Source organism: Electrophorus electricus, chromosome 6, assembly GCF_041902795.1.
Source record: "Electrophorus electricus isolate QZ-2024a chromosome 6, ASM4190279v1, whole genome shotgun sequence".
Lineage (NCBI taxonomy): Eukaryota > Metazoa > Chordata > Actinopteri > Gymnotiformes > Gymnotidae > Electrophorus > Electrophorus electricus.
Genome location: NC_137502.1, coordinates 8,579,699 through 8,604,144, shown reverse-complemented (window position 1 = coordinate 8,604,144; position 24,446 = coordinate 8,579,699). Strand labels below are relative to the sequence as shown.

The 24,446-nt window shown below is 42.6% G+C and overlaps 1 protein-coding gene across 7 annotated transcripts in view; it reads left to right on the top strand.

Moving 5' to 3' along the window:
• LOC113570858 (heterogeneous nuclear ribonucleoprotein C-like) overlaps positions 1 to 24,446 on the top strand; it is a 39,990-nt gene that overhangs the window by 11,567 nt on the left and 3,977 nt on the right. The window contains exons 2-7 of one of the 7 annotated variants that reach the window (XM_081715440.1): positions 8,258 to 8,411; positions 14,734 to 14,787; positions 18,612 to 18,752; positions 21,480 to 21,637; positions 22,644 to 22,757; positions 23,735 to 23,889. In XM_081715440.1, the coding sequence (XP_081571566.1) occupies positions 8,308 to 8,411; positions 14,734 to 14,787; positions 18,612 to 18,752; positions 21,480 to 21,637; positions 22,644 to 22,757; positions 23,735 to 23,889 (726 nt within the window). In that variant the 5' untranslated portion in view covers positions 8,258 to 8,307. Of the gene's footprint in view, positions 1 to 8,257; positions 8,412 to 14,733; positions 14,788 to 18,611; positions 18,753 to 21,479; positions 21,638 to 22,643; positions 22,758 to 23,734; positions 23,890 to 24,446 lie in introns of those variants that run through there. The other 6 variants (XM_081715438.1, XM_081715439.1, XM_081715442.1 and 3 more) reach the window with 6 other exon arrangements.

The window sequence follows — 24,446 nt, the reverse complement described above, 5'->3', positions numbered from 1 at the left end:
TGGACCATATACGTTTGTGTGTGTTCATGCGTGTGCACACAAGCTCACGTGCTTGTGTGTGTGTGTGTGTGTGTGTGTGTGTGTGTGTGTGTGTGTGTGTGTGTGTTGCTTTAATATGTAGTGCTCAAGTAAGGGTGAATTAGCAGAGAAATGACCTTCTTTCATCATTTGGATGCATTTCCTCCCTGACAGCAAGGTTATGTTAATTAATGCAAAGTGGTCCAATCAACCATGACTCTATTTGACCCTTGACCTAACACCTAACACCCCCCCACCCATTCAGCCACTCCAGACAGAGGTTTCTACCCTCTGGACAGCAGTTGTGCTGCTATTCTGTCACTTATCGCACTGCTACAGAACAAACTTGCAGCTGTGCAGCCTTAGAGTGCAGTCAGCAGTACACACACTACACACATGTGCATGAGTACATGTGCACACGTGTGGAGAGTTTCTCTCCAATCACCTCTTACTGTTTTTGACTGAATTTCCATATGACAGAGGCAGACAGACAGGTCACTAGTATTTTTTACCCCATCTTGAGTTGCTTTGCTTTTGGAAGCAGCATGAAGTTCATTTCATTTATCTGAGTTTAATAGCTGTTGTTAGCTGTGCTCCATGCTTCAGTTCACGCTGGACTTTTGTGAACCTTGGGTGTCAGCTTCGTGGTCTTGACTGAGCCCTCATCAGCTCAATCTAGACCAATCAGAGCATAGCCATGTTGAGCTCCAGACCTCTGAATGCAGAATGCATCACTAATTGCCAGCAGTGGGGCTGTGTTTTGTGCATTAGTCTGGGGATAGAAGGAGGGCACAAAGAGAGCTTGCACACCAGATTGTAAGCACACAGCAAAGAATATTTATGTGTGTCTGTGTGTCTGTCTGTCTGAAGGGGTTATAGATCTGTTTTGGGAGCTCTCCTGTGAACAGGTCGACTTTGCCTCCCACCAAGACTCCAGAGCCCACTCGGAGGGTGAGTGGGCAAATGTCAGAACTGTCAGTCAACAGCTAAACCCCAGCCAGCTCTCCCGAGACCTTCATGACTGGCAGGTCATTACTCCTCCAGAAGCATTTATCCGTCTCCTTACTGTTCAGCGCTCCTTTCTCAAATTTATAAATGGCAATCTCATATAGACCTCTCTTTCCCCACACACGCATTCACACACATTCAGTAAATATATAACATTTAGCTTTACCTTTAAATCTGATCCATGCTGATGCTGCACGTAGTGGGTACGTCTTTAACCTGGCATCCCTCAGTGGGGGTCGTGTGCATAATCCATGCAAATTACTCTGCTTTAATTTAGCCTGGGCTCATCACATTAACTTCACCCTGCACATCACAATAGAGTTAATGGCTCTCTTTGATCTTTCTGAAGTTTCCAATTAGGTCTTCACCCAGTCTGTCTCACCCACTCCAACACTGTCACCCGTTTTTAAAATGGCGCCTGTGAGGATGTGCTTGGGTTGATATGCGTCTATTTCAGTGATGCTTTGCATTCGTAAATCTCATTGTCTGAAATAGCACAGAATAGTTTTATCAAGCACACTCAAGCAGCCTGCCACTGGCATAATCATAATTCACCACAGGCTCTACAGAGGGCAAAGGAAGGGAACACTTTAATCCCTGTGATTTGGGACAGAGCTCCTGTGAGTCATAGTTGAGAGTGGAGGGGTGTTGTGGATTAAAAGGTGTCTGGTTTAAAAGAGTTGCTCTCTGCGGGTGAGACAGAGCAGCACTTCTGGAGCTATGAGGCTTACCTTTATCACAGAGCAGATGACAGGCAGCAAAAAGCAGACCACAGAGGGTTGTGTTGAAGAATAAGACATTGTAACTGAAGTAGCAACACTGTGTGTATGTGTGCGTTTATATGTATGAGTGCACATGCATATGTAATGTATTGTACAATATATATGAGCGTAGACATGTTTACAGACACTACTAAAACATTCACCATTAGAGCCAACCTAATAACACATAATTATGGTGTGGTCCCTTTGTGTGCATGGTGATGATTTACAGTGAGATGTCACAGTTGCAGTGTGTTCATATCCATCACCTCTGCCCTGAAGCCCAATCACGCATGAGTGTTGAATGAAGCTGAAATACACCCACATGCAGACCAGCGAACTTCCCCTGCACCCTACCGAGAGAGAACGCTCTCGCAGCAGCTGTTGGAGCATTTCTTATCATGTGGGTGCGTGAGTGATTGCCTTTGCATAAGTAATTTGAGCTTTATATGAAGCATCCAGCAAGCCATGTAAAACCTAGCATTTCCATTTTTGATAGGACCGATAAAACCAAGTGGAATTTGTGTTTCTCTGCAATGTGTAATTTCCTCAGACGTTATCATGTTTTTCTACTCTCTTCTTCTGTCTCTGCATTACAGCTGTTTTCTCCCCTTCATTGTGCCCCACCTCTCTTCTCTTTCTGTATGGATTGCACCTCATCTAAATTGCATTCCACTTTTTCGATCATATATTCGATCAGAACTAATAAAAAATGGCACAGGTTTAAAAGGTGTGTTATGTAGGACTTATGTAGGTGACAGGATGCAGGTAGCATTGTCATGGCTTTTCCATGAGTCAGTACAGGCAGAACTGTTCAAAACAAAGTCTGACAAGGCACTTGCGGGCAATCCGTAATCTTAACCAGAGCACAGGCTAAAAACAAACCATCACAGGACTAGTGAAACCAAGCTAGGAAATGTGTGTAAACACAAGAAAGACTGCAACAACACAAAGGGAAAAGGAATGCTACACAGACACCGATTGGCTAGCTAATGAGTCAGGTGCAAGCGATGATGGACAGCCGGTAGCCCACTAGGGTGGAGGTAAAACAGTATAGACCACACGGGAACAGAGGAACAGGTGTGTAGATCTGGACTCCATGACAGCGCTCCCCTTTAATGTGTGGCTCTGAAGTATGCGAACGGTATGTTGGAGAGAAAGGGAGGAAAGCAGAGACAACGCAGAGGGAATGGGCCGGGATGAGGAAGTTGTTGGGAATCAAAGATGACGGTTTGCCACAAACAGTCCAGCAGAGCGTGTAGGACACGGCCCAGGGTTGGAGATGAGCGCAGTGAAGCAAATTACAGCTATTATAATCTTAGACGTATCCTGTATCATGGCGGTATTTAGTATCCATCATTTCCAAATACCATTACAAATTTCGGTAGCAGTTTATAATGTAGCCCGCATTTTAGAGTGTAATTACCTTTACGTAAATGTGGGTATAGACAACAAGACAAGGTGAGCGTAACTTTCCAACATTTACCGTGTAATTTCCTGAAACTTACAGTGCAACTTAGGACTGTTTATATTTTTGCCCTTCGGTCATGGCAGTTGTGAGAGTCATTTTAATACAAGTTTGGCAGACAAGCTTCATCCACATTCATGGGATTTATTGTGCATATGTCCCCTACTTTGTATGATTTTGAATAATAACACGTCTAGATTTGTTTTATGCTTTTGGAACTGCCTCCTGGCAGGCATGTTGGTCCAGCACTGCAGCAGATCATAACAGGCAGGATGGGGTGGAAGGAAAACTGGCGTCTCTCAAATGCTCAGCTATGAAAGTCTTCACTTCATCCGATGACAAAATTCATACAGTAATGTAATGTGATCAAATACACATTTATAATGTAATAAAATACACATTTATATCTTTACACAATTTTAAGGTGTGTATGGATTTATAAAAACATTTTCTTCATTAATTACACAGAATCCATGAGGTAAGTGGGCTCCCGTTCAAAGGGGGCGGGGCGGGGGCGGGGGGATCAATGATTGCTGAACAAAGCAGGGCAAGCTGGTATTAACTTGCGTTCAATTTACTGAAGATGCACGAGTCAAGGGATGTCGTTCTGGAGATTTACCAACTATGGGCAACGTTTCACTGGAAGTCGTTTATATACGAGTAAGATGATGATAAATTTTTCTTACATTTAAGTACCAGTTAGGTATTTTATATGTACTGATTCATATAGGGAAGTTACACCATAAGTTCTAGGAAATTACAATCTAATGCAGGCTGTAAATGCTTGCCTAAATTCTGGGCGTGTTACCCATATAGCTTGCTTGGAACCTCATGGTTGGTCTTCCAGGTATACCAAAAACAATGTCTATGAGTAAACAAAGTTTAGAGAAAACTTTCCCCTCAAAGTCAGTTGAAGGATGTTCCTGGCAGTTTCCTGTGCACGTATGCTACAGATGGTCTCTAGTGATGCATTTTACACAAGCTCATCCCACTTCAAACATTCTCCAGCCTTCATGGGAACATTAATCTTGAAGCCTCTCTGTGCTAGAACCTTCCCACAGTAGAACCCATGCATGCTAGAACTTCATATGCTAGAATCTGTTAACGCTAGAATCTGCTTTAAAAAGCAACCGACATGTCATGACTATATTCTGTGTTTAGGAATGTTGCTTGTGTTGTGTTTTGGTGAGGACAGAGGATGGCATACATTTTATTTTGCTTTTGACCTTAAATTGCCCGTGCATATTTTAACTGTGAGATTTACTCATCTATCAAATAATCAGATTAGCTGACAGGCATTCTTCCCTGAATGTACAAACATTATCCACATCTGGCCAGCATGAAACAGTTTAATTACAGTAATACTACTTTAGTGCTTTAATCTCCATGCGCACCTGTATGTCCATGTAACCTGGACTTGATTTAAAAGCTAGATTATGTCTTGAGTTCTTACACAGCAAGGTTAGTCACATGACAGTCCTGTACTCTTTGAGATAGGGCCATGAGTTTGTGTATAAGGTAGTTTTCAAAAATGGCTTCTCATATTTACAGTGCAATATGTATAGAGTTTTATGTCTTCAGAGCTTTGAAAATACATCTTTAAAGCTTTGAGGCTAAGATAGTTACAGCTTTACATCTTCCTAATATCCACATCAGTACTACAAAAGCATTCTCAAGGTCATAGCAAACTGGTATATGGAGTTATACTGGTTGTCCTGTAGATTTAGTATGCAGTGTGGGTGCCGGGCTGTTATCACCCCTGAGATCTCCCCATACGGCTCCATTAATCTCTCCGTAGGGAGGCTCTCGCATGCTTTTATGGAGCTCTTTGTCAGTCTGTCCACTTTAACCACCACAAAGGTCATCGTCTGGCTTTAGCACGAGTGAACACTGCATACTCATGAGCAAATCACATTTACATGTGAAATTTACAAGCTAAGTTTCCATAATCATGAAGGTCTTGAGCAGTACTACTGCCATGTTGTAGCTGTCATTTATTTATTTTTTTTGGCTTGTTTGTTTGTTTGTTTTGTTTTGTTTTAATTTGTTTCATGATTGTCATGTGTTTGTCATTTGAAATGGCTTGGTTAAGCAAATGTTAGGGGTCAGTCAGGTGACTGTTGCCATGGCGGACCGTGTGAGGCCTACTGTCCATGCGATGGGATGCCACAGGGGGCCACACCCTGTAACAGCTGCAGGAGAGTCTGAGTCATCCCTCATTCCAGCTCAGCCACGGATCGCTCCTCCAAAGGGCACAATTTAACATGGTGACTTCACTCATCCAAAAGTTTTCTTGTGCGTGCGTGCGCGTGCGTGCGTGCGTGTTGTTGGGTGTAGTGTTATCATGAACTCACCACCCAGTCACTCTTGACTACACCACATCCAATCAGTTATAGTATGTTGTGTTACTTTTCCCTTTTCACCTCTGATGTGCTATTTTTCCCAGCATGCATTTTGGGCTGACTGTGCAGTAGTGTTGTGATGATACAGGAGCTCTCAGCAGCTTGCTTCTTATCGCTGTGGAACACTTTAACTCCTTTTCATTAGGGCCATTTTCAGGAGAGGTAGAAAAGACCGATTTGCAGAGACCTTCTGAGCCTAAAAGATATTCCCCTAGTTCATATAAACCAGGTCGTATAAGGTTTTCTTTAATTCTTTAAAACAGTTGCTAATGTAATGTTGCTAATGTGATGTTTTCTTTCCGCACAAATCTTTTTTTTTTTTTTCTTCTTCTCTCAGTTGTTGAGTACCCTTAACTTCATATTCATAGATTAGCTTTATAGCCACAGGACTAATGTGGCTACTGTCTACTTCTGCAGTGTTTGTCCATTTTGCGATTATTAATTGCACACACATAATAAAACTAAAAGCAGGTCTGTTGCATAAAAGTAAAATGCAGAGGAAATAGACTCGCACATTTAGAACTAATTCTGCCCAGCCCTTCTGTTCTGACTTTTGCTGAGGCACTGAATCATACATGTCGCAAGCAGTGGCGACTTCCACTCACACCACAAATAGCTTTTCATCTGGTACGTTGACTGAACACAGCCAGTTAGATGAGTACATCACTTTGTTAGTTATTGGCACGTTCAGTATGAAATGTAGCATAGGTTATGCGTCACAGACACAGATGCTACTACATCTCTGTATTGATCTGCTTAACTGAAAAAACTATCGATTGCCATTACACGATGCCCGTTTATTTGAATGTCTTCTTCTGTGCTAGTGGCAATCCAAGTGCAGTTCCCAGAGCCCCTTGGGTGATCTTCAGGTTAACTCCCCCTGCAATAACAGACCCACCCTAACCCAAAGTGCCATATCATGGTCAATATAGTGCAATAAACTGATACTAATCTAACTCAATAGTGTTCCAGCCACACAAACAATATCCATTCATCCTCTAAATTGCCTTGTGGAGGCTATGTATAAGGGTGTTGGAGAGCGGTTGATGATCAACTGTATATCCTGTGTGACAGAAACCTGTCAAATGTAAATAAATGGTTATGATCACTGCTGTACTTCTTCGGCCACTGGTTTAGAGCAAAACACTTTTTCATCCTGGATGATGATGGAGGCAGAGGCTAAACCAGACTGAGAACAACTGATAAAGAGATTGCAACTTGTGCTCTTCTCCTGAGGCATGCTAGAGTTTGTTCACTCCAGATCAGTGGGTGTTTAGATCGATACCGCTGCCTCTTGTCACCTTCAGTAAATCATGAGCCAGTGTGTACGAAGCATCAAGCGTTGGACACTGTGATGTGCATACAGTATAACCCGCTTACAAATCCCCTGTCAGTCAGGGGCTTTAGCCATCTGTTTGTGTGTTTGCAGTAGAACATGTGTTTTCAGAACAATCATTTTCTATGTCCTTTCATGCCTCAGAGCCCAACTGCTGGGAACCTGTGTTTCTTTGAGTGTGTGTGTGTGTGTGTGTGTGTGTGTGTGTGTGTGTGTGTGTGTGTGTGTGTGTGGCTGAGCGCAAAGCCACTGGACGATAATTAGCTGATGTGTGTATGTGGGTACTTAGAGTGGTTGAGCGTGTAATAGCTTTAGCGTGGTTGAGGACATTAATCAATGAGGCACCCCCCTTTGTGTAATGACACAGATCAATAGGACACAAGCAAACGGCCAGCGATGACCACGGAGCCTGAACTAGCCGCTGCATATTGATGGACTCTTTTGTCTCCATAAAAGTCTCTTAGCACCTTTAAAGCTCTGGCTCTCGTCTCTCCCTCTCTCTGTTATGTCTTCTGACCTGCACAATAATGAAATGGTTTAGATTCATCATGGCATTATTAGTTACAGCTCCATCCCCCCCCCCCCCCCCCCCACACACAGATTCAGCATACAAACAAGGACGCTTTTATGTATTCTCCTCTGCTATGTCACATTCTGTTCACCTCGAATCTTTCAGCTTTCCAGAATGCAGTGTTTCTATTCCTCACACCTAGGGTGTAGTATAGGTTTGGAAAGGTAATCTCAGGGCATCTTTTTTTTTTTTTTTTTTTTTCTCTCTCTTTTTTTTTTTCTCTAGCAGCTTCTGTGGATCTACAGTGTTTTATTTTGTGAAACTGGACTTGGAACTGAGTTTCTGTGCTTCTGTTTTTGATGACACTCACTCCCTTGTTTCTGTGATTCAGTGTTTTGTTTTCTCAGTCGCTAGCTTCATTACTATGGTATTTCTGCTCTGTTTGATGTATAGCAGTAGGGAGATAAAGGCAAATAGGGAAATTGATCTGAAAGGGTGATATCAGAGGAATTGGAACTACAGTGCTATCTCAATCAGAAACCCTGTTATAAAGAGCTTCCATGTGGATACATATGCTCCTATCGATTCCATACTTGGGAAAAAACATCAATAAATAAAAGGGGGTAAAAGAAACTGTGCACTTCTGGGTGATCGTGGCATGTGTGTTTTGTGTTTTAACAGCTGTGCTGACAGAGAAGCAGCAGTATGTGTGTTTATGGCCAGTAAAGCCTGTCTGCTTTTCTGCCCTGGCAGGTGGTAGAGTGTTACTGCTTGGCCTACACAGGCCCTAGTCCTGGGGGTCGATGGCTGAGAGGGGACTTATCAGCTCACTGCACACAATAGCAGGGTCATGCAGCCAGCCTGCCTGCCTCCACTCCACTCCCCTCCCCACCCCAGTTCAAAGTCAGTAAGTGCATACTGATGTACAATAGCTACTAGGCCCTCCCATGCTATTTATTGTTATTCAGGTTCCTTCACTGCATGACTGTTAGTGTCAGGTAGAATCGATGTGCTATAAATTTTGCAATACAGGAAACCTGAGGTTTTGACATGCGAACATTCAGTGTGAGATTTTGACTTGAGAGCATTTGATCTATGTAGGATCCATTTGCCTATAGCCCTGTACTCTTATCCTTGACTTTCTCCAGATCTCTCAGATTCAACTGCCTGTAGCCTGGGCACCTTGGGGGACAGCTGCCTTAGCTTCTGCTGCTAGTATAATTGGATTACTCAGTGAGTTTAGAAGAGATTAGTCAGTAAAAACTAGTTTCATCTGCCCTGATAATCCCGCCGAAGTCTATTTGTGCCTGTGTCTAGAGAGAGCACACCCAGAGTGGATCACCATTGCTCAAAGCTCCCACCAAACTCGGAGCTCTTATTACTTCCAACCTCATCTATGCCCATCCTTACACTCATGTTGTCCACACAGATGTTGGCACAGAAACATAATGTGGCAATTTGTGGAGCGAAGACAGAAGAAGTAGGAGAAATGTTGTCGGGTTCTGATGACTGAGTACTGCATCTACTGAGAAAACTGCATTTCACAACTGATTCTGGACCTGAAGCTTTGAGAAGGTGTAGTGGTTCTAGTGAGCTGAGTTGTGAACTTGATCTCCCTGGCATGTTACACAGAGTGCAGCTCCATAACAAGAAATCATTGGCTTCATATTCTATGGAGAAAGTGTATTTTAGCTCTCGCATTCCAAGGGTTGTAGATATTGTGTGGTAATAGATTGCCACACAGATGATGATGGACTGACTAGAACTAAGACAAAATTTAAGAGGTAAAAAGATAATAAGCCTTTTAACAGCCAGTAGTATAAAACTACTCCAATTAAAAAAAAATAAAAAAAATAGTACAAACTGTAGAAAAAACCTACCACAGCTACAGCACGCAGCAGTCTAGACACCTTTACAAACTGCCGTGCTAGCGTAAACATTAAGTGTGTGCTAAATTCTCACAGGGGGTCATGGCATGATTATACCTCAGGCTCTGAGAGCAGCTTGCCTAAGGCAGGCATTTAGCAGTTGAGAGGCTCTCAGCACTTTTCACTAATAGCATTGTAATATGAAAGGTGCTGGGGCTAGGCAGCATTTAACCTCCTGCGTCCTGCTGGGCGTGTGGAGCTGAGGCAGACCCCATTCTGGCCCAGACTGCAGGGCGTCACTGGGACAGGTGGATTGATGCCGGAAGCCAGCGTGGCCGCATTTAAGGTAGCAAATAAGCAAAAACGCTCCGTACGTTTCCTGCACACTCAACGGGTAATGCTCTGTTACCTCGGAGGAAAAGGTGTGGGGTGAGCAGTAGTATAAATCCCTCCACACACCTCACATTCTTGTACACACACATACACTCACACATCACTAGTTCTTGTACACACAAACCTTTGTCTCTTTTCCTGTGTGTGAGTCACCATGACTCTCGTAATTCAGCACTAATCTGACTAGGTTGGTTTGGAGAACAGCTGAAGTGGCAGGAAATCAAGTTTGCAGGCCATTAGGCACTGTGTAGTCCCAAATGATTTATTACAGTGGGGGCATTTCTGAGTGTGTACACTATCTCAGAATAAATCAGCCTCCCCCCAGAAACATGCCTAGAAATAACTTCTTTGAACACCAAGGGTTTGAATGGTCAAAGAGAGGGGTGTGTGTGTGTGTCTGTGTGTGTGTCTGTGTCTGTGTGTGTGTGTGTGTGTGTGTAGGTGGGTGGGTGGGTACATTACAGACTAGCTGGGCTGAACAAATGCATATGTGCCAAGGTACCACATACATACACAGTGTTGTTCCTATGTGAGCAACATTTATGCTTATATGAATGCTAAAATACTATATATATTTAATCTCAATCAGACACTTATTATATCCCCTGTAATAAATCCCTACCCACCCCCACCCCCCATGTAAGTGTGTGTGTGTGTGTGTGTGTGTGTGTGTGCGTGCGCGTGTGCATGTGCGTGATGCCTGAGAGCTTAGTCTAATGGCTCTACTAACAACTACTCTGACTGCCCTCCTGCTTCTTTGCTCTGCTGCTGTGAGAAATGGACCCTCAGAGCAAAAATGAAAGAGTGCAAGATGGAAGGAAAGTGATCTGGTGAGCACCAGAGCATGTGAGAGGGGCGGACTGAATGACAGGGACAGACACATGAGAGCGAGGGAACAGAAAGCCGGGGGAGCAAGTAAAAGAGGAATTGCCCTGTTCAGCTTTGATTTGGAGAGTTGAAAGTGCTCTCAGACAATAGCCGCAATGAATAGCTGTCATCTGCTAGTGGCCACACACACTCACCTCACTTTATGTCTGGTGTCCCCTCACAGGAAGTGCTGCAGCAGGTGTGAGTGTGTGTGTGAGTGTGTGTGACTCTCTGTGTGTGTGTGTGTGTGTGTGTGTGTGTGTGTGTGTGTGTGTGTGTAATTATAGCACATTTGGAGTACATACTTGCATGAAATGAAAATGCACTTATGAAGGGCGTGTACTGTTAAGGACAGAGTGATGCTACAGGAGGAGTCATTATCCTCTACTGCTGGTGAACTGAAGACACACAGCGAAAATGGCTATGAAAAGCTCTTGGGTCTTGAGTTCACCCCAGCAGTGCACATGCGTTTTCTGGCTGTGAGACATGGGTGGGCATGACAGTAAGACATGTATTGGGCCAAAAGCACAAATGTACTCGCATAATCGCTTATAACTCAGAGTGGCTCCCTCCCCAAAAGCGCGCGCGCACACACACACACACACACACACACACACACACACACACACACACACACACACACACACACACACACGCACGCGCGCGCGCGACTGCCACACGCCTGCATTGTGGAACAAGAATGATTTATAACCAGCCATATCTAATGGATTGCCCTGCTGCATAAGAAATTATGAAAAGAAATTAATTAGCCTTTAGCGACCCCGCTGTCTGTTTGTCTCACTCTTGGCCCACACCCAGCCTGCTCTAGGGGGAGGTGATGGAGGGGAGGTGGTGGTGGTGATGGTAGTGGGTGGAAGGAGGAGTGTGGCTCTTTCCGCCTCTGACACGGGGCCGTCTGCGCTGGAGGTAATTAGAATTTAAATAGGCTGCTGCTGTCATGCCAGTCTGTCCGGCCCATTGCCCCAGCTCTCTCACATGTGCCAGCAGTGTTACCCAAGCACACATCACATATAATAACGCATGCACAATTACACACTTCTACCTTCTCCAGTTTCCCTTGGCAGTGAGTGTTTTTTTTTTTTTTTTTTCTCTTTTTTGCTGCAATTTTAGTAAATGCAGAAGAATTGCAGGACCCACTCCAGCAAGTGAATCTGAGTGCTCCTGGCAGGTCTTCCCTGAGCGGAACTATACCAATTTGCAGCAACTGAAAACCCTATCATTTCTAATAGCGCTTATGGGTCAAAAACAGGAGAAAATCACCACTGTCCTCCCCTGAGCTGAAACCATCCTGGAATGGTTAGATGGCACCACTTTAAGACTGTCCTTGGGTTACATGCCATGACTACCACTTTGGCAGCACACACAATCTCACTGAAAATCAATTTAAGTACTCTTTGTACTTTATCTTGGATTATATTGGAATGCATGGAACATTTCTAATGTTCGGGTTTTTTCAGTCATAATTCACACGGAGAATGAGACAATGGAGAAGTCAGAATTCCCCAATTCCAAATAAATGGGGAAAATATTATCAGAGGGTATTTGGCTAAAGTTGCTGCTACTCCTCTCTGCTCTACCCCCCATGGTTTAAATAAATTAGCAGGATGATGTAGTGTAGTGTACGTAGAGAGAGAGGTTTGTCCTCATCTCATATAAAAAACTGTCTGCTTGACTGCCATGGTGGTGTTCTGTACTGTGCATTTGGACATTTACCATCCTATCATGCCTCTGCTGCTCACAAATGACAAATATAGCATCAGTCAAAAGCATTATTGGAATTTGGTATGCATCACTGCTCTTATGTTATCGTTTTTTGAGTTTTTGCACACTTGTAATAGTGACCTTGAGTAGTTGTATCCATAGTTTTGTGCTGGCGTGTTGTGCTCATTCAGACAGTGAATCTCAGTGAGTTTCAGTGAGGACTCAGTAAGTTTCAGTCTTCCATGACGATGAAAACTCAGCAGAAGTAGGAGCAGTGATTCAGAGCAGTAGGAGTTGACTTCTCCTGCTCCAAACCGACTGGTGGGCAACTCAGATTAAAGATCTATTCAGAAAACTGGAGGACTGTGTCATTCATCATCCAGAGCTGGGGCATGATCGTAAACTGCATTTGGCAAGCCTGTATGGAGCATAAACTGTGACAATTATTAGTGATTATTTGTAGCCTTCTGCCTGCAGGTATCTGGAGAGTAGTCTTTCTTCAAAAGAGTGAAGGAAAGTATTGAAGTGAATGTGCATGTGTTTTACTTCTGCGTAACAGCAGCAGGTTGCAATATCTGACATGTTTATCGACACATCACTTAGCTAACAGTAAATGGAAGATTAAACTTGGAGAATCTCCAAGAGCTTACAAAGAACTACAGTGGTGTAGTGTTTTCGTGTGTGTGTGTGTGTGTGTGTGTGTGTGTGTGTGTGTGTGTGTCTGTCTGTGTCTGTGTGTGTGTGTGTACATATTCTTTCTGGAGATTTGTAATATTCTGATATTCTCTTTACTACAGTATAGTTAAATGTGCTGAGCTAAGATTAATTACCTTTTCAAAGAAGATGAACTAACTAAATTCTGCACCTTAATATACGCGCACAATGTCACAATTTACATAACAATCTACCCCACATGACACTCAATTAATTTAGCTGCTATAATAAAAAAAAAAGGTGAGATACTTCATTTGAAATGTGTACACGTGTATACTGTGCATACTAATATGTATGCCTCTGTGTATATTAATGTGTATACCTCTGTGAAGCACAGAGGTGTCCAATGCTTTATAAGTGCATGTGTTTGTGCATGTTATCTCCCAAATTTACCATTGACTGGTGCTTGTGGTTGCTGTCATTTTCATTAGCTAAACTAACTAACTTGCCTACAAAGTAAATAGCATTAGAAGATTATCAAGGATTTTCCAATATTGGAGCAATCTGACCTGAGCCTTTGCATTATGCAATGCTGAATTCTTATGAACACACAATTTCTAAAAAGTCTAAAACATTTTGTTAATTTATCTTGTAGTTTTAGAAACGGTGTTCATATGTAGGCTATTACATATCTTAAGTATGTAATAATTCTAATGCCTTTCTCTAGCATTGATTGACAAAAGGTTCAAATATATTGCATGATTTACTTCTGTTTTATGAATAATGACATTTAAAATTTCAGGCCACAATGATAATATTTATTTGGAGGACTGTCATTTTTTGCATGAGTAAGCCAAAATATTTTGAGCCTTGCAGTAAACCTGTCCTCTACTGAAAATTATAATTCTGCTTTAACCTTGTTAAATGTAGTACAATAACCTTGTTTGAAGTGGCCATAATTCCGTACAGACAAAATGCACATTGTCCTGCTATTACTCTGCATTCACAGCCACTTGGTGGAAGTAATACCATGAAAAGTCAAAGAGGACACAGAATAAATATAACTGCCAAACTTAGCAAACTATGAACAGTGCTCCTAATAAATGTTTTAGAATGGAAACTTTGCTGCTGCACTGATCATTCTAATCAGTGTAAAGTTTGAATTATTTGTGAAGTTTGAGTCGTGCCTGTTCACTATTAGATTGACATTTTGACATTTTTGGGTTTTATTTGGTGTGCCATGGTCTCACCTATAAGATGTGTGCATTCATCTCTTTAACACGAGGTGCTACTTTAGCCCATCGTGGATGCACTTAAATGTTAATTTAGGGGGATAATATTATACTGATTTCTTACATTTCTTGCCTGCTGACCCGCACTGCTCGCTTTTATACGCTACTTTACAGAACTAGTAGAAATATTTGAAAACTAATCTTTATTACAAATTCCAAGGATTAGTACCCTCGTGTGTGTGTGTGTGTGTGTGTGTGTGTGTGTGTGTGTGTGTGTGTGTGTGTGTGTGTGTGAGAAAGAGAGACAGACAGAGAGACAGAGACAGAAAGCAGTAAAAGAAATGGAGAGCTTGTGTTGGGAGATGTCCCTGTCTGGTGTAAAGATGGACAGTAAGGATGGACAGTGTTCTCTGTGTATGTGTGCTGGACAAAGGGACAGATCCATTGTCCTTTCCCCTCATTCTTCTTCTGTCCCTCTCTCCCCCTCCCTTAGCAGATCGGAGTATGAAGTGGACTACGACTGCTATCAGGAGGATCTCTATGACAGGTAATGTCAATGCTGTCTTGTGCTTTTGGCCTTGGCTTTCATTCTGAGTGGCATCTGCTTGAGAGGACAAGCAGCTCAAAATCACCCAGTCTGTCTCACCGTGGCTCTGCTGTCCTGTCAGAGCACTCCTAGACCTCTTCAACTCCCTGGAGCCTGCCTCTACCAGCCTGCCTGCATGTCCGTTAACAAGAGCACAGTTAGCTGCGTGGGTGTTCTGGATGACGCGGAGTACAGTGAACTGTTGTCCTGTGCCTTATCGTCTAACTTTAAAGGAGCTGCCTGTAAGAGGGTCACGTTTAAAGATGCATGCAATGATGAAATAAAGTGAAATGATGAAATAAAACGGGGCAGTGGGCAAGCGATTCACAGCAGGAATTGGAGCGTTTCGGGCTAGAAGGACATGATGTTTCTACCCATCCCCTAACTGCAGCCAATGAGCCCTTTAGAGGGACATTTAAACCCGCACTGCTCCATGGGGTGTGGCGTCTTCCTCCAACCACACCTCTTAGACGAGACTTGTGGGCCCACTAGCAATACATAAAAGAGGTTTTGCTCAATAAATAGATGATCTGAATAATTTGTCAAATCACTATCAGTAGTTGTTTCTTGCATGGATGATTATAAGTCAACTTAAACTTGAAACTACATATATGATGCAATATATTTGCAAACAGTAAGTTCAGTTTATACAGCATCAACACTAGTCAACACTTATTAAGGATTCATCAGTATGTGCACCTCCTTGAAATCAAAATTTCTTTTACTAGAAAAATAAAACCCTATACTAATCAGACTTAATCACATAAATCTTCACTACGAGCTAACATGACCTCAATTTATATAGGATTCTCCTGTTTAAAAGTCTTGTGTTTCCACATCAGCTGACATTTAGAAGGCTTGTGCAAAGGCTGAATTCATTGTGTACAGCTCTGCTGTGTCCCCATATGAAGATGGGTAGAACTGTGAGAGTAGCTGATCATCACATAGTGAATGGTGTGAGTCCTAAACACTGGATGGAGTGTGATAAATGACTTTGTGTGCTCTGCGTGGTTTTGGGTCTGTGTGAACATCAAAATATGACAATATGCAAAAGTGCAATTCAAATGCATATTTACTTTTCCTCTGGGAGGAGAAGCAAAACATAATTATGCTAAGGTGCGAGTTTTGTGCACGTGCATTTGAATGCATTAGAACATATGCTTACATGTGACTTTTACAAACTGCATTTTAACTGCATTTAAACACCAATGGCATTTATCACATGTAAAGAGATGTCCTGGAGGTGGCTAGCAAACAAGCAAGACAGAGCCTGTAGGGTTGCAACCTTCAGTGTGTGCGAATAACGGACACACTATCACGTCTTCCCTGTCCACCCCATCCACTACATTTTAAAAATATTGCTGCTTTTAAAACCATTTTTCTGTTTTTATAGATTTACAGTGGTGTTCTCAACAAAAGCTATGATAATTAAAGAACAATAATTTGCTCCATGTGGTTTCTAGCCAGTCCACCATAGGCAACCTAAAAAGCTCTACAACAAATTGTACAGCTTGACCTGGTATCCTGTCTCCCATTCAGAACTTGCCCTGTTTGTTTAAATGGCAGACTTTCATTGGAAGATGTTCTAATAATTGTGAGTATCAGTAACTAGAACAACAAAGTTGATGTTATTCTCTACCTCATTCAACTGTTTTTGAGTGTCTCCGCTTGTTTTTATGAACCTGCTTTGGTTTTATACACTATTATATTATTCTCATCCCTGTGATGACCTATAGTAGGCTAAATGTATGAAACGATGTGTATGAAAATATTGATTCAATAAGGAATGCAACATTTTTCTGTTTTTAAATGTATTTTGCAAGATAGGAAATCAACATTACTGTTAATAATCAAACTTGGAGACAAGAGGACACAAGTTTATCTGATGGTTGTTCCTGCAATTCAATGTCATGTTTTTTGTCTCTCTCTTTGTGACCAGAAGCTTAGGTCTTCTTTCTACTTGTCAAAAGTAACACCCGCTTTGACATGATGGGGAGGCGGGGCCCTACACAACTTGCGTAGTTGTTGTATAGGACCAAATGGATCTGGTGTGTGTGTGTATGTGTATGTATGTGTGTGTTTGTGTTTGTGTGTGTGTGTGTATGTGTGTGTGTGTGTGTGTGTGTGTGTGTGTGTGTATGTATGTGTGTGTGTGTGTGTGTGTATGTGTATGTGTATGTGTGTGTGTGTGTGCGTGTGTATTTGTATGTGTGTATGTGTGTGTATTTGTATGTGTGTGTGTGTGTGTATGTGTGTGTGTATGTATGTGTGTGTGTGTGTGTGTGTGTGTGTATGTATGTGTGTGTGTGTGTGTGTGTATGTGTATGTGTATGTGTATGTGTATGTGTATGTGTATGTGTGTGTGTGTGTGTGTGTGTGTGTACGTACACGTGTGTGTTGTTCATTCATACTCATAATTGCTCTGGGAGCTAACAGCCTCCCTTGTGCAATGTGAAGGAGACACAGGTCATTCATAAACCGGAAAGTCAGCAAATTTACATTTGACTTGCAGGGAAATGCAGGCTCAGACACAAACAAACATGACTACCTGGAGAGCAGCTGCTTTGCCAGCATGTGAAAAATCATGAAACCACAAATTGACTGCCACTCAGTGCATTTACAGTAATAGCACTGAGGTTCTTGATTTGAAAACTTAGCAGAACAGTAGACTTCTACATTAAGTGTTCTAACACATTAACAAACATTAAAAAAAAAATGTCTTAAGTTACTTTTAGGTTTTGACCCAATGAAAACATCAGCCCAAGCTTTGAGATTTTGTAAATATGTACACTTCTTACTGGTTTTATTTAAATGTATCTTTCAGTATCCATGACATCAGAACCAGAAAAGACTTTCTGGGGTTGGATTTTGTTGAAATTGTTTGATATTTTACTTTGAGGCCCTGAGTGAAGTGAGAAAAGTAGAGAAGAGAACAGAGCTTGTCATAGCCCTAGCATTCCAGGAGTACTAAGGAGTCTAAACCAGGCTTGTGGCAGTCCTGAATAAACAGCCGGAACAGGTGTATCTCAGCTGTCCTCTGCCGGAACCATCATCAGGACTGCCCTGTGTCCTGATTTGACTCTGCCCTTTTCAGAATGGGAGTGTCTTGTGTTAGGTGTTTGATCATGAACATGAACAACAATAGGCCTATGCATGCCTTCCTGTGACAGACATAAATACTGCACTGTTTGAAAGTTTGAATACTCATGAGCCAAATTCAGGCTACTTGGAGGCTGACTGCTTTAGAAATGTAAGGATGAGATTGGGAAAAAAAGTGGGAGTCTCTCACACACACACACACACACACACACACACACACACACACACACACACACACACACACACACACACACACACACAATGTGTTGGATCAGTAAAATGTCTGACTTGTATATGACTGGAATTTCAGTAGGTTTGTTACATTGTCATATGGTTTATTTTGGTCATATGGTAGATTTTGAAGTATAATGCTAGTGACTATAGTAATTTTACTGTTTACTATTAAAATACTACAATTCATGCATACATTAAGTTCATGTGTAAGAAAGAGATTCAGTAGTCATTAGACTATTTTTGTCACAATGATAATGAGGCATAGTGGGTTTGTGTGTGTGTGTGTGTTTCAGAGCTCCAATAATATGTTTGATTCTTTAACTGAAAGTGTTAAGCTATTTCATTTGCACCCATATTATATCTCTGGCTAAAACTGGCTACGACTGGCACTGCTACTACACTGCGATTGCTGCCATTAATAATATTCTGATGATTTTACTCCATTTCCACAGGTGCATACTTACAAACACAGACGCTTGCGGGCCATCCTGGTTTTGCACTAATAGAAGTGAACAGAGGGATGGCCACGGAGGAAAAAGGAAGAAGAAAGACGAGATAAACAGTAGCAGAATGAAAATGTGTGAAGAGAGAAAGTGAGAAACGGAGGGAGGCCGAGAGTGGGAGGTGCTGGTGGGGCTGACAGTATGAAAAACGAGTCCGTCGCTCTGGAGGCCTGCTCAGCACGAAGAGCTCATTCAGCTGCTACCGGCTGATGGGTGATAAGCGCCTCACTGCTCCCCTTTCTGTGTGTCTCTCTCTCCCCCTCTTTCTCTTTCGGTCTCTCTCCCCTCACACACACACAAAGCCCTGCTTTACCACCACCGGTGTCCTCCTCATTCATCTTGTTTTCCTCTTACGTCTCTCCATCACTCAGGGAGCTGTGCCCACTCGCTGCTCTCACAGGAGGGAGAGAAGGGAGGAAAAAAACCCCCCCCAAAACCTTCCGATTGTTTTCCATTTGCGCTGCCTTTGATAGGCCATCTGATTTATCCACATGCTTCCCCGATTTCTTTGGTGGCTGCAACAGTTGTATGCATGGGTGTGTCAGGGAGTGTGTATTTGAGAGAGGGGAGGAAAGTGGCCCTGGCTGCAGTAGGAAGAGTCTGAGTCCTGTATGACGTTATTGTACATATGCAAATATGCGGAAGCATGCACGCACGCGCACACGCACACACACACACACACACAGAGAGACAGAGAAGCACACTCCCATTGTCTCAGCTGGGATGCCTTTCTTTTCAACTGCGGGCCTGCTGTTCTTTACATAATACAACTCCACTAAAGGACTTCCGTACATAAAGAGAGTGTAAGAATCTAAAGCCCCTCTCTCTATACAGCACAGCCAGAGAGGTGTTACCACACTGCTGTCATGGTGGCCTGCGGGTTTATTTCACAATGTATTCATGTCCCTGTCCAGGCTTAGGCTTCACTCCTTCCCCACCATAAGCTGCTCATTTGGAGAGCTTTCTGTGTGTGAGGGAGTCAGAGCACAGATTTAGATTTTATTTTAGAGAAAGAAGGCTTTTCCCTTTCCAACTTATCAAAACCCAACAAGGTTTGAGTGGCATTGGCTGCAATTATACAGCGCCTACGCCAAAATCACAAAACAACATGGCTGCTGTCTCCCCACACCAATTAACTCCTGTCATTTCCATGCTTGTTTAATAAAAACCAAGCCTCTAGCAGTCTGCTTTCAACCAAGCGCAGGGGGTAATATTTTAAAGCCAGCAGTGTAAAGACTTCAAAGGTTGACACAGGACAACTAAATAAACGCCAAACAATTTGCAAACGAACTCTCAGCTTTCTAAGTGATGGCTGCCAAAGAAGTATCTATGTAATTGTTTACTCTAGTCTTATCTGCTTAGTTCTGGATTAGGGGCTTAAAGGCTTTCTCTTGTCTTAATCCTGTCTCCTCTGTACACTCATAATCAGCACACTATTTCGGCTGTCACTCAAAAATAAGATACAGCTTGGTCACCCTGTATGTAGCACCCAGTCCTTAAGATAACAGCAAAAAAAACAAAAAAAACAACCCTCCTGTTATAACTTTGCCGATCATTACCAGTTTTTAACTGTATGCAAATATTAGCACTGCCTCTCACAAGTCAGAAAACAAATCATTAGGGAGCATATAGTAGGAACCCACAACTGCAAAACTGTTTTGAGGGTACCATGTATTGTGAGTATCAATGACTGCAGTAGATGCTCGGATATAGCCAGCTTACCTTTGTATCACAGGTACACAAGCGTTTTCATCAAACCTCTTGTCTGGGGAACCTGTCTATACAGAAAGAGAAGATGTGGGTAAATTTTTAGTAATAATAACTAATGGTGTCTGATAGTATTTTGTAATGTATTCTGTACTTTGTGTCCACATAAATTATGATTTTCTAATCTGAACAAAATTAGACGAAGACATATTACCTACATTACCAACTACTTTCTGTTGAAAGTCATTGCTTAGTTTCCTTAATCATCAGACACTTACAGTAAAAAGAGCACGGAAAAATGAAGAATTACAGAATAACAGTCTGGGTCTCAGGAGGTGAATGTACCCTGAGTAGACCCCCCCCCCCCCTTCTTCCTTCTTCCACTCTCATTTTTCCTTTTCATTCCTCCTCTGATTTATCATGGTGGCTATCGGTATCCTGGGTGACACATGCTCCCGAACTCTTCCATCAGCTTCTGCAGTGCCTCGCCACGGAGCTTTTGACTTGCTCTGACAGTACCAATTTGATCTTGTGTGAGATAAGAGGCAGCTTACCTCTCTAAGGAGGAAAGAATGCCTCAAGAGACATGAGCGAGAAGAAAGAAAACAAGATCCAAAAGTAGGCTGGTGGAGGAAAAGAAGAATGTGGTATACATTATAACTACAAAAGCATAGCATAAATATAGCAATGCCTTCATTTGGGAAATGACTGGATGTTTATTTGAGGTGCCGGGAACATTGGCATTCTCCTCTAAAAATGCCTCCCCACAGCTCCCACCCCTGTCGAAAGTCTCTCCTCCTGGATCTCTCTGCTCCTCGCTACTGAAATGAAAACCGCTCATATCCCGATGTTGAAATGCACTAATGGCATGCACACATATTACGCTATGCACACACGAAATGGATCCATTACTTAGGTCACTCACTGGCAGTTGCTTGCTGGATAAATGGCCAGTGAGTGCCACTTAGGTCTGCTGGGCCGCATCCCAACTTTCCCTGGAAAGAGTGTCCTGAGGTGCTGATGCTCTCCTTTTGAACGTGAGCGTGTGCTCATGTGTGCATGGATGATGTTTTGGTGTGAGCTGATGGTGATGGGTGCTCTGCTCCTCAGGGTGTATGACTACCAGCGGGTGCCCTCAGCAATGCCCCCGCTGGCACGCAGCTCTGGCCTGGCCAAGAGACCCCGCACGTCTTCCTCCCGGCAGAGACACAGCCGAGAGCGGTCTTCCTCCAGGAGCTCCCGTCCCCACTCGTCCAGAAGAGCCAAATGTATGGGAACACACACACACATACACACACACACGATCACACTTGCACAAACACAAGGTCTAACCCAGACCTTTGTTAGCATGGTGGACCACAGTGTAAGTGCCTTGTCTGTGTAAGTATGCAGTATATCTTTAATAGTGTGTATGTGTGTGCTTACTGTTAAGTATGTTTGAATTTGGTTGAGTAATCTTCTAGGCTCAGGAGGGCAGAGACTCCAGATGGCTCTTCATTAAAAGCCTCTTCTCTGTAGCCTCTCCTTCTGTAATAGAAACTGCCATATCAGACCATGCTATTACACCAAATTAACAGAGCAGAACGAATACGAAAGTGTTTAGAACATGTTAATAGTACCTCAGAGTCTCAAAACTCCATGGTCAGAAGATTGGCTTTTTCAATCCATTACCCCATGACTTCATTCCCTCTCTCACACTCTGTCTCCTCACTTATCTTTTTCTTGCGCCGTCTCTAATTTTCACTGCCTACGGGCAGTTCTAGATTTTATTTCCATTTGTTTCTCTTTGGTCTATCACACTGAATCTATCACTTTGTCCCTCTTGTTGTTATTGTTATTGTTGTTGTTGCTGTTGCTCCGAACCCCATACTGCCGTGCTCTGTGGCAGGCAGGCTGGGTGCTGAGGTGACCGTGTGGAGATGAGCCTGCTCACTACAGGATGTTAAAGGTCACTGTATGGATGAGATGGGGGGTAGCCACACTGACTAATGATAACCCAGAATGTGTGGGAATGGGAAAGGAAGCCAAAGAGACTTTTCATAGCTATGGAATGGTTTGAATGCGCAGTTATTCTAAGTGTATAGGTGAAAGGCCAGCGACTGCATGATCTCCATCCAGTCAATATTTCTTAAGAGGAGCCATTTTCAGAGTTGTTTTTATGGTCTCTGTTTACTTTTATTTTAACCTATTGTATAACGGATCACTTTGAGCTCTCTCTCTCTCTCTCTCTCTCTCTCTCTCTCTCTCTCTCTCTCTCTCTCTTCATCTCTACAGTGAAAATGGAAGAGCTGCAGACTATAAAGCGAGAGTTGACACTGATAAAGGTTCAGATTGATGGACTGTTGGACAGTCTGGACAGGATGGACAGACAAAGGCAGGAGCACACAGGTCAGGCACCTCAGGATGCAAGAGGGACCTCCTGTCTGTCTCGGATTTTATTATTTTTTTGGTTGTTTGTTTCACAATTTAGTCATGAGCGATTAGATAAGGACTACGATAATCAAATTTGCTTTGTTTGTGGTAAGAACTGTATCAGTTGGGCTTATGTTGCCCCCTAGTGGTAATTGACTCCATCTTCTGCTTTGCTTTTGTGGATTTCAAGCTTGTACATAGGCCTTTAGATTATGGACGATCCTTGTCACCCTCCTTTAAAACTCAAATGTTTTTTAAAATCCATTTACACAAACTGATTGTGATTTGTTGACTGAATCACTGATCTAAAACCAGCAGGGATGATTCTACTGGGTAGACACAAGTGATTGTTTGCAAATAAAGATGGTTGATATATTGATTGGACTGTGTATTATGATGTGTTCATGTTCATTTAATATATAAATAAAGAGGGGTCTTTATTGATCCCTCAGGGTAAATTTATAACCATAACTTTTTCCCCCAGTCTCAGTTTGTTCAAGGCACTCTCGTTTTACTTCGTCTTTTTCAATACCAATTCATTGCTTCTTTAATTACAGCTCTGCCAATAGTGTAATCAATGTGTCTGGGACAGAAATATGAGTGAGTTGACAGAGCTTCAAAGCAAATAGCTTTCTCTGTCAATTTACGCTAAATTACACAAAACACACTCCAAATCTCTATGGATTAAATATCATCCACAAGTTTTGATGACTCTAACAGAGGTAAAATCGAATGTTTAGTGTGATATATAGGTTCTTTATGAAACCTTACAGAAGACTGTTTGCTGGTTTTAATGTTTACTTCAGTGACTGCTATCTTGCTCCTATGATCACATGAACAAATGTAGTCTTTTATGTTATGCTAAAATAGATATAATGTATAACATACACAGATATAATGTATCTACATTCAGCCATAATATTAAAATATAACATTAAATTTGTGTGCCACAGGTTCACCCTTTTCTGAGGGCGGAAGTTTGGGGGGCTCACCATACCACCCATCAGCCAGCAGTCGAGAGGGCTCCCCGAGAAGCCCGAATCCTCACTGCCGAGCCCGGAGAGACAGCCCCGAGCTGGGGGAGGCCAGCGATGATGATCCGCATATGGTAAGCAGTGAGACTCAACACACTCACTGTGTTTTAAAACTCATCAAGCTAATGATAAACCTCACCTGCTTGCCAGTCTAGTCCATTCTGCAGGCCACTGTAACAGGCATGTCCTGTGTTCTGTCTCTATGTAGATAACCAACCACTAATCAGTGCAGCCTCCATCCTTCTATAAAGTCTAGGGACTTATAAAGGAGACTGTTTGTATGTGTGTGTGTGTGTGTGTGTGTGTGTGTGTGTGTGTGTGTGTGTGTGTGTGTGTGTGTGCATGTTGTTTGTATGGGGTTGTACGTCTTTTCAAACTGTGTCATTGTGCAGACTGTGTGAATATGGCAGAAAAGAGATAAGCACAATACAGAATGCTGCTGCATGGCAAATCAGTCTGACAGCTGATAAGTGCCTCTCGAATGCTTTAAATGTAAAACTATGCCTGGTTCCCAGAGACAAGCACACAACTGCTCCTACAAACTTTGCCCAATTCTCCACATAAAACAACCAAAGCATGGCGCCACAAGCACACACACACACACACAAAAAAATTTTGCAGAAACATTTAT